Genomic DNA, 15,359 nt, shown 5'->3' with positions numbered 1-15,359 from the left:
CCCACTCTGGATTTCTCTGCTTTTCCATTCTGGCTCCCTGTTTTGACTCTCCCTAAAGATACCTGTCAGCGTCCCATTCAAGAGACCCTCTAAATATTTCCGTTTCTCTCCCACTCCCCACGCTGCTTTCCCCAATCACTGTTGATTTTTCTTCCTCTTCATCAGGAACGAGGTTGCTTTGGGAAGGGAGAAACCTATCTAATAGGAAGCGGGTAGGGATGGGGACCAGGACGCCTGGGTTCTCTGCGCGGGCAGTGTGAAGTCAAAAGGGTTAGAGCAAGGAAGAGCGTCCTCCTCGCTCTCGGCTTCTCATCATGCTTGTTTCCAACGATTCCTCTTTAAACTCTGACTCCTCCTCCTCTCCTCCGCCCCCCCCCCCCCGCCTCAGCCTCCCCCATCCAAATCTCCGCGAGCGAGAAACAGACACAGCCCAAATCCTCAACCTGTTTGTTTCTCTCTCTCTCTCACCCCGTGGAGCTGTTCCTGAGCCGTTCACCTCCCTCTCCAGCTGCTGTTTCCCCATTCTCCGCATCTTCCTCTTTCCTTTCTTTCCTTTCTTTTTATTCCACTCACCTTTTTCTCGTCCATCTCTCCATTCACACCTCCTCCGCTTTCCTTCACCTTCCACCTCCCGGTATCTTTCCGTCCCCCCACCCCAGTCCTTCTAGTCCTTCCTTCTCCCATCACTTCTCTGCTTTCCTTCCATCCCCTAAACCCATTGCCTGATCTGTCATCCAGGCATCCCTCCATCCGCCTAACCCTCTCCCCACCCTTCACCCACCGATTTCTCCAGCTCCGGCTCCCTTCGCTGGGTCCATCTTTTAATTGCTTCTTCCCTCCCTCCCTCCCTCCTGAGCACCCTTGCGTTTGTGGGTCAGGGCACTGGGGCTTCCCCCAGGGGGCACCATGGCACTGCTGAGCTCCCCCACCGAGACCGAATGCTTAACCAAGCCGCTTTTCTGCCGCAAGGGGGCGCTACGCCAGAAGGTCATCCATGAGGTCAAGAGCCACAAGTTCACCGCCCGCTTCTTCAAGCAGCCCACCTTCTGCAGCCACTGCACGGACTTCATCTGGTGAGAGCAACCTACCCCTGCAGCCTGCCTTATTATTTGCTCTGTCTCCCCACAGCCCTTTGGGGTTGACCGGATTACCCCCTTATCGCCGTTCGTAGGTCCTTGCTTCTCTCCTATCCCTCTTCCCCACAAAAAGCTACTTTTTTACTCCAGGCTGTCTATGTGCTGTGATTCTGGCCAGGTGTAGAAGGCGTCCAGAAATTGGTAGCAGGGACAGAATTGAGCATCTCAGTGTTCATTTTTAATTTTTTTAAGTTTCTAGTCCTCTTTATGGCTGGGAAGAAAATCTTGGGCCATACTTGGTGAAATCTCTGAAATTAGAGTGAAGCTCAGTAGCATTTCTAGTGGTCAAGGGATGAGGCTTTGGTGTCCTGGATATTTCTTTGCTTTTTTGCCTATAATAATTGCAAAATGAAATAAATGATGCAGATGTATGCAAAATGTGGGCGAGTCATATAATTCACTGTCCCTTGTTGGAGAATTTGGGTAATCTTGGCCCAGGTGTGTTACTCATAGCCCATGCTGAGCTGAGCAGTGGTCCCTCTATGGGGGCTTCCAGACAGATGGCTTCTAGAGCTACAAAACAAAGGACATTGCGCAGTTATTCCATCTCTCCTTCCTTAACAGATTTCTAGTGGTGGGAAAGACAAGATAGAACAAGCAGTGGGAAAACATGGGAGGGTTACAAATGTAAGATAATGACTAGAAGAACTCCTGTAAAATTCCGTGAATGTGGTAGGGTTAAAGTCTCATCTGGAAGCACCCAAGCTCAGTACTATCCTCCATAAGGACTATTCCCATAGTCCTAAAGGTGTAACTCATAACCCTCCTGCCCCAATCTATCACCTTTTATCTTCCTAGCCCTGTCTCTTGGGTGCTGTATTCCTCAACCTATAATCTCATAGTTCCATCCATACAGCAGCCTCTTAGCCCCACTCTTTTGACTCAATAAACTCCCTATAGTCTCCTAGATCTTATTATATGCTCTGGTCCTGTTTCTCTCCCACAGTCTATGGCCCTATATAGTTCTTTTTGACCCCACAGAACCTTTGATTTCATCTTAGAGCCCCATAGACTGAAATATGTGTATTCTGTGTCTCCCCCAACCACTGCCTTCAATCAAATTTCTGCTTCCAGAAAATGAAATTATGCAGTCAGAGACCAAGTATATCCGAATATATTATGCAGATTAAGTATATTTGGGTAAGATGCCTAGTTCTGGATAATTCATCTTCCTGTGATTCATGTGGGAATTATTATGGGGGTTTGGGGACAAGGATGAAGGTGAACAGAAGAGAGAGGACGGCATGGAGATTTTGTTACCCATAACAATCAGGACCAGGAACTTGCTTTTTAAAATGAAAGACGTGATTCTCAGGATGTCAAATACTACATTGGAAATATCCATGAAATGATATAGCTATCATCTCCAAAATCCATAGTCCTAACCCATATTTTGGAATTTTGCAGGGAAGTGTTCAGGGCATGTAACCATGACCCTAGAATAGTCACTGCACTACCTACAAACTCTTAGATCCTCTAAAGAGATATCCCTGATCACGCCTTTCTGTTCAAGGTGTATTGTTTCTGGTTATCTGTAATTTATGGGGCTGTCTTGATGGTGCCCAGTTGCTGTTGTGTTTAGGGAGCCCCCATGCTTTCTCTGCTGTGGGGTGGTGGCGGTTAATCCCGATGCAGAGGGAGGGTGCAGGCTTTCTGGCATCCATTCAGCTCGCGCACCCACCTCCTGCCCTCTACCCGGGCAGATGCCAACTAATTAGGGGTCACCATCCACCCAGAAACACCTCCGCTGTGATGCCGAAGCAAGGTTAGATGCCAGATGCGCCATATTCACCTCTCTCCAGAGAAAAAGTTGGGGAAAGTCCCCAACTTTTTAAACTCATAGCTTTGCGGGAAAGCCCCGCAATGACTGCGAGGTGCCTGCTGCGTCATATAACTGACGCAGCACCACCGTGCACCCACGGCAGAGCTTTCAGAGCGTCTAGGTCCCATCATGTGTAGTGCTGGGGCCAAGAGGTACGCGATTGTCATAAGGTTGCTACGTTTGTAACCTGTCAAATGATGGACATTTCCTCCATTAAAAGCATTGGTGGGGGAAAAATATAGAATACCAAGGGAATTTGTTGAAATCACAGTACAACCATGGATATCTTGTCATTTTTTTAAAAAAGAAGTATTGTAAATATTAAATATGGAGCCTACTGCCTAACAATCCTTTGAGCCATTTACATTCCTACATGGGAATTTCAGATCTCAGAACAGTGGGTGTGATGTAAACAACACCAACACCATGTCTTATACTTTTAAAGAACAATGTACCATTATTATATCTCTCTCCTGCCTCTTTCTCCCTCTCTTTTGGAAAGCATGCTTGGGGTTCCTCTTTGCTGCCTCCAGAAGCTCCTGTTCTCAAGCATATTTTTCTCAACTGCATTCCTGAAGCAGCAGAAATGACAGAAATTTGTTCTGACACACAGCTCTGCCATCTAAAAAAAACGCCACCGAGTGGAAAATTCTGCGCATAATATATCTTCTGCATATTATGGGCAGAGATCTTGAAATATGAACAATCCAATAAAAATATCAGCAATGAGCAGGTGAGAAACCTGCAGCTGTGAGGATCATATAAAAACAGTTTTCAAGGCTGCAGATGAGTTGAGTAGCTGGGAACGGATGAGGAGCGAACCTCTGCACTTGAGTGGAGAACATAAGGAAATGGGATGGAGCTGAAGGAGGAAAAGGTTTCCCAGTGAAATGCCAGATATAAGAATGTCTAGTTGTTAAGCCCCTCCTTTATCACTCTGCTCTCATACTTCGATACATCCCTGCCTGTGTGATCATCTCTGCTCCTCCATCGCTGTCCTACTCAAAGATTTCCTGCACTCTCAAATAACCCTGCCTTTCCCCCTTGCTGCACCTTATGTCTGGAAGGCCTCCCACAACACCTGATGCTGCCTCTCTCACTCACGCCAAATCTCACTTCAAACCCCACATTTTCTATGATGTCTGTGGCATGACCCCTCGACCCTCATCCCCTACTGAAATGAAGCCCTTAGTACAGTGGTGAGGACCCAGAGGTTCTCCAGATGTTATTAGACTACAGCTCCCATTGACCATGCTGGCTGTGGCAGATGGGATGTGGAGTACAACACCATCTAGAGGGCCACGGGTCTTCTACCCCTGCCACAGTACACGTAACTCAAATTCTAGCCTTCTTCATGCTGCTACCATCTCCTTCCCTCCCACCCTCCCTCTCTTGGTCGTCCCCCCCTTAAAGCGGGGACCTGTATTCTTGTTCTTTGCAAAATGCTTCTGGCATAGAACAGAAACAAACAATCAAAACAAATTCAAAAAAGGCTAAGCAGACTAAGGAATCAAAGGTCCAGGAACATTGTGGAATCCCAGAATCTGGACATGTAAACAAATGACCAGAACACAGACAGTCCTGAAGCCAGCTGGAATATAACCCAGGCTTTAACACAGTAGAACCCTCTTTGACCACCCCCTTGCTGGGCTTTAGCTACATAGGCACTACCAGGGCCAGCCCTGTCATTAGGCAGAGTGAGGTGGGTGGCAGCCTCAGGCAGCCAATGCCGGGAAGGCAGTGAGGCATTGGGAGGACAGAGCTGTGTGCGGCATCATGCAGACGTTCTCTAAGCTAGCCTAGTGCCACCTTCTGCAACCTGGCACCCTCCAGTTGTGTTGGACTACAACTCCCAGAACCCCCCAGCCAGCTAGCTGGGGGGTTCTGAGGGTTGCAGCCCAACACACCTGGAGGGCGCCAGGTTGGGGAAGACTGGCCTACTGCCTTCCGGGGATAGTGGGAGACACTGTCCCGTTGTCAGTGTTAAAATAAGCTTCAACTCTTATGGGGGAAGACGGGACTGTCAATGGCTCTTAAGCATGAGAACGGTCTCAATGTACGGAGGCAGCTTACCTCTGAATCCACGGTGCTGGGGACAAACGTCGCCGTATTGCGCCCTACCTGTGAGCTTCCCAAAGGCACCTGCCGGGTTGCTGTTGGAAGAGGAATGTTGGAGCAGATTGATCCTGGGACTAGTCAAGCGAAGCAGTCCCAGCTTCCTTCTCTTCTCTTGTGCTGCATATACATCTGCCTTCCTCATTCCGGTGGCCTCCAGATCCGTTGGACTGCAACTCCCACAACACAGCTATGCTGACTGGGGGATTATGGAAACTGTAGTCCAACACATCTGGAGGGCATCCATTTGGGAAAAGCTGATAGATATGACTGAAGCTGTGCACCCTGTTCCCCCATCTTTTCCCCAAAGAGGGAAAAAACCCATTATGCTGTGAGCCTATCAGAGCTGAAGCTCAGGCTTCCTCCCTATCTCCTCCTGTCTCTCCCCACTGCTTCACCTTTGGGGAAGAGATATAATGGGCAAAGGGAAAGCAGGACAAAGTCAAAACGTTGCAGGGTGGAGTGTTTACGTTCAGTGTTCCTGCCATCCATAACCTCTTTCAGGATACTCCATTACATTCAGTTTTCCATTTCACTCCCACCCCTCCAACAGACACTTTGTGGCCACTGAACACATTCAATCCACATTGGGCTGTTTGGGGTTTGTTTGTTTGTTTGTTTCTGCACTCCTTGGGTTGTTTTTCCTAAACATTTTTGTTTTGTTTTTATATTTCTGTAACTCTTGGGATTTACCCAAGCATGCTGATACCACCTCCTTGTTTCTCAGTGGCCCTGATTTGGCTACAATCCTGTTGGCTCTCATCAGCTCAGTTCATTATCAAAAGGAGTGGGGATATGTTCTCCTACATATGGGTGGAGCTTGAAATATGACAGCAGAAAGTTATTAGAGTCAGTTTCTACCCTTCTTTGACAATGCTCAAAGGGGTGAACATTGGTATTTGAACTCAGGGCTTCCTAAACCTAAGTCCAAAACTCATGGGGAGGAGAGGGACCATGATTTGGTTAAAATGGTGTGTGTGTGTGTGTGTGTGTGTGTGTGTGTGTGTGTGTGTGTGTGTATTTCATTAGAGCCACCAACTTTCCCCCATAATTCAATCACTGCCAATCACTATTGCACACTGGCACACACTGTTTAACCTTAAAACAACAGGGCAGCAGTTGCTAGCAGGAGGAGGGTCCTATACCCTTATCCATGGATAGTAGAAAGAGAGTGGTGCTGGACAGTGATAGCTCTGACATGGAATTGGACAGGTCATTCTGCTGAAATACTTGCAGTCTGATCTTATGTATTCAGTGGGTCCTACTCCCAAAGGAGGAGCAAGCTACATGTTACATGCAGCCGAGTGTATCTTCTCTCTGTCTCTCTCTTTCTCTATCTCTCTTTCTTTTAACTAAAAGCAGCCTTGGAGAGGCTATAAGTTTCAGTAGAGGGATGCTGTGTGGGGGGACGGCGGGCAGATCTACACCAAGCAGGATATGACACTTTGGAAATGGTTTGAAAACTGTATCTGGGGTGTGTCCTGGGCCCCAACAGTGGTCACTGCTGTTATAAACTGTTTTAAAGCAGTAGTGTAGATCTTGCCCGGGAGTGAGTGAGAGAGAGAGAATGGGGAAGGGAATGGGTGCAGCTTAATCCTTTCCAGCTGTTTTCTCACTCAGCTCCACCCAGCTGCTTTTTGCACCTCAAGGAAAAAGATACAGAAGCCTGTATTCACCCTACCTTCTGGGTGAAAAACATTATGCGGGGGGCGGGGGGGGGGGGCGGGCAAGCATCAATTTTTGCAATTTTTCACAGGTCAGACAACCAGTGCAAGGGTGTAATGCTGTCTTTGTGTGCCATTTTAAAACCACTTCCGTCACTTTCTGTCCCATGGAACAAAACGTACAGGTGTCATATGGGTATCTGTGGGCCTGTTCAGATGACAAGCTGCGGTTCTCTGGGGTTAGCACAAACCACAAGCCGTTCTGTCACACACAACACTTTTAAGCCATGCGGTCTGACTGTGGCTAGTGAGTGAACAGGTTTTAGCAAAACGCTTCGCACAAGACACCTTAAATCCTGCTGCTTAACCAGCATGGTTTAAGGTGTCTTCCGAACAGGACTGTTATGCTTTGCTCTGCAGGGCAAATAGCAGCTTCGCAACGAGGGCAATTTTAACTGGGAAAATGGCATGAGGGAAAGGGTTAGCCCTGCTTCTGTGCTGCAATCCAGATTGCAGCACAGAAGCTTCCCCTCCACACAGCTGCCATTAATACCTAGACAACACCCGGAAGCCCCTATCCACAGAGCTCCTGCATCATATCCAGTCGGGCCCTAATTCTGTATTACTGCATTTGCACATATTTCCTGCTTTGTTATCCTTGCCTGTTCCTTGGCTCCCTTCTGCTCTCCTCCCTACCGTCAGAGTTTGGATTTGTAAGATCCTTGCTGCAGGGACCTTTATTATGATTGTTGCTTATGTGACTCTGTAGGCACTTCCCTGTACATTAATGGCACTCTACAGTTAAACAAACAACAAGAAGGTTCCTTTCCAAGGGCTGATCCGATATGATATTTTGTGAACCGCCCAGAGAGCTTCGGCTATTGGGCGGTATAAAAATGTAATAAATAAATAAAATAAAAATAAAATGATAGGGAGAAAGGCTGATGGAGGGCCTCATCTACACCAAGCAGGATATTGCACTATGGAAGCAGTATATAAAAGGCAAGAACCACACTAAGGAGGATATAGCGCTATGAAAGCGGTATATGGTATGTGTCCATGGGCCCCAACAGTTGTCAGTGCACTTCAACACTGCTATAAAGCAGTAGTGTGGCTCCTGTCTTTTATATTTCATAGTGGAATATCCTGCTTGGTGTAGATTAGGCCGAAGAGGCATCAGACTCTGTCTGAAGTTAGAAGAAAAGGCAGCTGTGGCAAAACTTGGATCTTTGACACCAGCACCCCCACAGTGTTGGGAGTTAGTGTCAGGCAGAGCCAAAATATGCTAAACCCCTCATCTTTGTTCATGACTCACATAGCACAGGGCATAGAAGTCTTTATAATAACTAACATACAAACATTTCCATTCCCAACTGGAGATGTGACGGTTGGGGCTCACCACATATTATTATTATTATTATTATTATTATTATTATTATTATTATTATTATTATTATTATTATTATTATTTATTTATATAGCACCATCAATGTACATAGACATCAGGTCTCAGCCCCATATTTATTTTATTCTTTACTTCTTTATAAATCTCAGAGTCACCTTCGTAGCCCAGATCGAGTGCTTAAAGTGGTGTATAATACACACAAAAACTACATTTATATTTATAATGTCAAAAGCACGGTGTAATGAAGACAGTAAAACCTCATTAAAACTTAAGAGAAGAAACAACACCTCATAAGACTAAAGTTGCAGACTTATGAACACGTACTTGGAAGTAAAGCCCATTGTATTCAGGGGGCTAACTTTGAGTAAACATTGAGTAAAGAGAAAGCTGATAAAGGCTGGAGAAAACAGGAACTGTTTCAATTAATGGCAAAAGGCATACAGAAAAGGGCCTGGTCCAATCTTGCTTGGAAAGGTGGGAGATCTACATGGAAGTTGCGATTCACTGATACAGTCCTGCTGTGTGCTCTTTGGCAGGTCTTACTAGATGAAATATGCTGCAGGGATTCACCTGTTGAACTTAAGGTGCAGGTGGAGAAGCAAATCTGGGAAATGTTCCCACAGGCCTGGTGGAAGAGCCAGAGCCAAAGAGTGGCCACTTCTAGCAATTATACATAGGCTTAAACAAAAGCAGAGCAAATATCCAAATACGTATCCATTTGAAGGTGGCTTTTATATCCCACCTATTCAAATACTGAAAGTATTGAAAGGTCCATTACATTATAGGAGATGAGTGTTTATCCTTCCAGTGTTGTAATATCAGCCTTTTAGTTGTCAAAAAGGCAAGGAGAATCCATTTATGCTGATCATTTGTTAATTTCCATGAAGCAGGAAAATAATTTAAAAGAGCATCTACATCAGTGAATATCAAACACTATTCCAGTACAACATTTATCTTTGTAATAACCTCCTCACCCCCTAAAAGGAACTACTGGACATTGCCAAAACATGCTTAAAACAAGCTTATATTTACTGCACCACCAGCAATTAGCCAAATTAGACAATCCCTTATTAAAGGGTCGTTGTGGTGTCCGATAGACATGAAACAAAATATTTTGCTGTATAAGGCACATCCTAAGAACCATAGTCATGTCAGGTAGACACCAAAGGAGCGACCCACTGATTAGGCGTTTTGTGGTGGTGCCCTAAGCAGTTCCTCAAATTCCCAAATGTGCCCACGGGTCCAAAATGGTTGGGGATCCTTGGTTAAACAACCCACAGAGAGCTGTTTTGATCGTGTGAACTGGCCTAGTTTGTGTGTGTATAGTGGTGGGTGGGTTGGAAGGCTAAACACTCCTTCCCCCATGGGGCCACAGCTTCAATCATAATTAAGATTACCTTGTAGGTGCATTGAAGTGATAGCAAAAATGCTGGAAGATGCAGTCACAGATTGCTCATGTTAATATGCAGTTTGGCCTTTAAACCAAAGGTCTGCAGTCCAATTTCAAGTGACCATTGGGAGCGGCTTGAAACAGGAGGCCTTTTTCCAGAGCAAAAGGTGGCTGAACCCTGGATCAAAACATTACTCCTTCTGAGCTCCAGTGCAGCTGTTCTTGAACAAGCAGGACTACGGGAAGATAAGAAATGTTGCTAGGCAGGAGTAGGCATTGCTGGAATGGTACATGTGTCATTCTACTTTCAGTAACGCTTTCCCTTTGAATACAGATGCATGGGAGCGTAGAAGTAATTGAGTTTAGAACGAACTGAGTTCTAATTGAGATGCCATTCAAGTAGCCTTCTACATAACTGCCACAACGTAAGAAAATGTAGTGGTTTGCAGTGAGGAAGCAAACAGGCAAGCCGGCATATTGGGCTGAAAGCCAAGAACATTTTAAATAATTGCTACCATATCTTTTTAACAGTTTGTGCTCTGTCGGCTTTTTACTGCAGATCACAAAACATCAGATCAAGGTAGTGGGCTCCCTACTGTGCCACCAATTCTGAACTCACCCACGACATTTGAACGTGCACGCACACTCACAGTCAACAATGTACAGTAATAACACAAAACTACTTTTTACTACATATTTGAGTGGAAATCACCTGGAAGTAAAAGTCTAATATATCTTCCATGGCAGAGAATTCAAATACAAATACACACATCCTCTTTTAGAGCGTACAACACACAGACACAGAAAAATCCCACGCCCTCTCTCTGTCACACGGCCTCATTTAGACACAACAGCCAAATGTCACATTTTGCTGCCTGAGGAGAAATGTTTCCTTATTGAATAAGCAACAGTGGACTGACTGCTTGATCCCATAAACCAGCCTGGTGTGTTGCTGTTTTCCTGCTGTAACGGGAGGGAAAGGTAGCAGGTCTAGAGAAGAATAGCTGATTGGGCAGGAAGAGATTTCTGCCATGCCCAGTAGCTGAGCCAGCAAAATGCTCAGTCAGAAAGATCCCCACTTCGCACTCCTTGTGTTACTCTCACACATCTTCCTCGGACAAATAAATAAATAAATAAATAGGCATTCAAAATGAACTAGGAAGTCTCTTCTGTAGATAAATGGCAACTCTGTTGATCATTCACTCTTTAGAATAAAACACACTGAAAGGGGGGGTAGCAGACACATTTCTCACAAAACGATGGCAACGTGGCTGAACGTTTTGCCTCATATTTTGAGTTCTTTTTTTTTTAAAAAAAGTCTTTTTTTAATTGATTTTCAATATTAAAACAATTTTACAAACAATTTTAACACAACTTCATGGGTAAATATACCAAACCATACATGATATAATACATTTCTTTTTATGATGTTCTTCAACTTCAGCGAGGAAGATACAGAAATATACAAAACAAAAATAATAATTTTGAGCTCATACAGGTAAGTTCAATTTGCTATCAATATACTTTCCCCCCCCATTGAAACCACAAATTTTGAAAGGTAGCTGGGACTTGTATTGTCGCATCATCTTGATTTGTGTATGTAATGAAGTCCCACCAATCAGCAGTGAAAGTTTCCCTTTTTTTCTGTCCCCTTGACACTCTCATTTTTTTGTGTTAGTTTTTCTGATAATGCAAGTTCCCATACTATATTTATTGTACCATTTTTGTATCGTCAATCCAGTTGTGTTCTTCCAGCATCTGGCTGTGAATAATTTGGCTGCTATTAGCAAAAATCCTATTAAAGTCTTCTTCTTTTTTTAGTAAAAGTTCATTGGTATCTTTGAATATGTGCAAAAGGGCTAATTCTGGGGTCACGTTAACTTCTGTTCCTCATATCTTGAGTTCTACAAGGGCTAGAAACTTGCTCTTTTTGTATTTGAAAGCTGTGGATTTGGACGAGCTAGTGGGCCCTCTCAGATGTTGAACCGGGGGGCTATAGCCTCCTTTGCCCTGTGGTTAATCCAGCAATGCAAAACACATATTAATTTTATTGTGATGCCTCGTAACCCTAGCATTGGTACTTTGGACAAAATGTTTCTATTCAAGCCACCGTCTTGGCCATCCCTGTCCACCTTTATAAAAGATCATGATTATTATTTTTTAAATCCTGTGTGTGGCAGTAAGTTCCATTGAAATCAACAGGACTTAAATCAGGTGAACAGGTTAAAGATTGTGGTGGCCACCACCACCACCACCACCATAATAATAATAATAATAAAAACAAAACTTCACCTCCTGTTGTACTTTTAATAGCAGTTTGATATGCAGACAACCACACAAGCAAGTGAAACTGTTCAAGGCCTGCTAGCCCTGGGCCTATGGAGGCTAGGGTGACCATAGGAAAAGGAGGACAGGGCTCCTGTATCTTTAACAGTTGTATTGAAAAGAGAATTTCAGCAGGTGTCATTTGTATATATGGGGAACCAGGTGAAATTTCCTCTTCATCACAACAGTTAAAGTTGCAGGTGCCCTGCCCTCTTTTAAATCTGGTCACTCTAGTATAGCTCCTGCACTTTAACTGTTGTGATGAAGAAGGAATTTCACCAGGTTCTCCATATATAAAGATGACACCTGCTGACATTCCCTTTTCTATGCAACTGTTAAAGATACAGGCGCCCTGTCCTCCTTTTCATATGGTCACCCTAATGGAGGCTCTGGCCCCAAATCTATGTACCAGGGATCTGGATTTATTTCCTCGAGCCCTAAGTTTCCCCCCAACTAATTACCATGCAAGTGTTAACTTTCCTCTCCTTATGCACTGTGCTCCCATAATCCCCCCTCCACATGGCAATGAAACTTAGGGTGGGGGGAAACACTTCCACAGGGTGCCAATGAAACGATTGGGCCCTGCATCTTTTAAATGCTTAGCAATGCTCCTAGAGAGAAAGCTGCTGTTAAAAGCGCAGGTGAGGCCAGTGTGAATCACACACACACACACGCACACATACACACACATGCCTGTTTATTTTGGCATCGCTTTCCAAGATTCTGCACACCCCAGCAAAATTAGATGTGACTATGTGGGGCAAACATCTGGCTATGTGCAGATTTGGTATGATTAAAAAAGCGCACTTGCACTCTCACACACCTGCCCCCTGCAAAGAACAGTCCAGTTATCGTGGGAGGACGCAAATACATAAATCCATCCTTTCTCTGTCCTTCCCCGATGGGTGAGGATCTGAGCTGTCTTTACGGCAGTGGGTTGCTGCCCCACAGTAACTGAAGCTCCACGCTTTTGTTTCTGCAGGGGAGCACCAGCTAATCTCCACACAGCAGCAAAAGTCCACATTTTCAGTTAGGCCTCTACATGGGTGGACGGCGACTGATCAGGGCTCGCCATCTGCCCAGCCATGCCTCTGCTGTGACCCCGGAGTGGCTGCCGACAGTGGATCCGCCGTCCTTGCCGTGCTCTGGACAAAAAAGTGGGGGAAGTCTCCAAAGTTTTTGCATCACAGCTTTGAGGGGAAGCCCCAGGGTGGCTGCGCAGTGGCTGCTGCGTCACCTAATTGATGCCACGCCACCATGCATCCACCCCGGGGTGTGTAGACACCCGCATAACGGCATGATGAGTACAAGGCTAAGGTTGGTTCCTGGCTCATTATTTGCAGTTCCCAGCTCTCTAATTTTGACTTAATGGTGCAGATAAATGCTGATATGCAGATCAGGGTTTTAAATATGTATGCACCCTGAAATAAGCTATGGACTACCTCAAATCATGTCCTCACAACAGGGTGACTAATCCCTATGAGCTGCTGTAAAAGAACAAACCAACAACAAAACCCCTCTGCACTTATTAACTGGATATTCTTCATCCCTCACATTAAAATAGCAATTATAATAAAGGATGCACTCTGAAATTACCAGTGGTTCACTGCAAATCGTGTGTCTATCCGCACACTTGGGTAACTCTTTACTATGAGCTGCTGCCTGATCCTAGAGATTTTAATGTGAGGGATGAGGGTAATCTGTTTGAGAGTGTGTGGCACACAGACAAGGGTTCTTGAACTAGTCAGCAGTTTATAGGAGATTGTAGAGGACTGTCTCCCCATCATATGGATATATGATTTGGGGTTGTCCTTATTCAGGCTCCATCTCCACCTTTGGGTGCTTCCAGACAGAAGGATCTCAGCTCTAAGAAGGCACTGTGCAGCTCACCCGTCTTTTTCTTCTTAATGGATTTTCAGCCATAAAAGTGGTGTGAAAACATGGGAGGCTTCTGAATGGAAAACGTCATCATCTGGACCCCCTATAAAATTCCACGAATGAGGCAGAGTGATGGCCCATTAAAAGCCTCGGCTAGGAGCGCCCTTTAAACCAAGTAGAGAATGAGGAAATGCAAAGAAAGTCCTGTTTTAAGCTTCTCAGCCTTGTTGACGCCCATTAAATGATCTTGGGGTTTCCCCTTCATTGTTTCCCCATGGTAGGAAAAGCAGCTGCTGCCAAATGTTCATCAGTCATGAGGCAACTAGCTGTGAAAGGCAGAGACAGGAACAAAGACGTTGGCAGCCCTAGCTGAGGGGCAGGCCCTGCTTCTGCCTCCTTTATTCTTTGCACAGAATTCAGGGTCTACAATTCTGGGTTATATCTCAGCATCCTTCCGGGCCACCTCCTGCCCCATCTTTGTCCTCACATTTTAAAAGCCGTAAAACTGCAGCGCAGCTTCGATCCAACCCAGGATCACAAAGGGATGAGGAAATTCAAAGCCATGGGCTGGAGTCTCTAGGGGAAAGATATGGAGATATAAATACCAGTCAGAAACAGAGAATTCAAACCTAACCAGTCTTCCTTCCAAGAGAAGGTGGGATTAATGCTTCGGGGTCTCCCCCCCCTCCCAAAACACGTTTCAAGCCCTATTTTTCCTCCTCCACCCCCATTTTCTTAAAATATCTCCACAGATTCTCTGGGTCGAGTTTTCTGGTTGTATTCACCCACTCAGGCCTGAGATGAGAACGCCCCTCAGGCATATAAACTCAGGATCTCTTCTTGTGGAGTAATTGCTGAAAAACTGATTTAAACCAGTGTTTTTTTATCTACAGTCAGTGAGGGTTAAGAATGAGTTTCCCACTTCAGTTTTTGTGAGAAACTGAAGGCATACTCCACTATGGTACTAGAATTTGTTTTTTCTGTTAGAATGTGTGCAGGGTAGTGTAGCCATAAAGGGCATGGGCCTCATGGAGAATACCTGGAGTTTCTTTCGTCCTGATTGGCAAAAAACAAAACAAAAACCACCCAGGACCACCTGGAGGATTTGTGGGTCCTGGGGCAAATATGATTTTGGGGTCCCCATAGCTGCTTCTTACAAGGAGGACCCACGTGTGCAAAATGCTGTTGAGTAGGGCTGGCCGAAGACATTTCGCTGCCTGAGGCCAAGATGGCAACCCCCTCTCCCATTCCAGCATACAAATCCATCACACGGCACAATATGAATTCATTTGTACATGGCCGAGAGGAGGCATTTGTGGCTCACTCTTCTGGCTTCGGTGTTTTTCTCTCCCTTCAGTGTTCTGCATTGCTCCTGTCATAACCTGCTTAGCTAGTTTATTCCTTCCGTGCATTTTTAATTAAATCCAAGTGCTGAACCTTAAGGGAAGAGAGCATCACAATCAGGATTCTGATTACTGCAAAGGGAAATATGTGAGATATCTCTTCCCTCCTCTGCATGATGAAAGAAGTTTCAGCAATTTTTCCAGCATCTGTTAGGGCCTGGCGGAACATTTAGAAACTGGCTGTCAGTTTGATGGCGATGATGGCGAGGGGAGGGGGGTTG

General features: G+C 45.2%; 1 protein-coding gene across 1 annotated transcript in view; it reads left to right on the top strand.

Annotated features, from left to right (window-relative positions):
• The first annotated feature begins 407 nt into the window (after window positions 1–407).
• PRKCG (protein kinase C gamma) overlaps window positions 408–15,359 on the top strand; it is a 54,653-nt gene continuing 39,701 nt past the window's right edge. Inside the window, exon 1 of the mRNA XM_063138410.1 lies at window positions 408–1,073. Coding sequence (XP_062994480.1) covers window positions 907–1,073 — 167 coding nt within the window. The 5' untranslated portion in view covers window positions 408–906. The remainder of the gene's footprint in view (window positions 1,074–15,359) is intronic.

This window comes from Elgaria multicarinata, chromosome 11 (genome assembly GCF_023053635.1).
Source record: "Elgaria multicarinata webbii isolate HBS135686 ecotype San Diego chromosome 11, rElgMul1.1.pri, whole genome shotgun sequence".
NCBI classification, from domain to species: Eukaryota; Metazoa; Chordata; class Lepidosauria; order Squamata; family Anguidae; genus Elgaria; species Elgaria multicarinata.
Note: the sequence above shows the minus strand (reverse complement) of the source record. Positions and strands in the feature narration are given on the sequence as shown.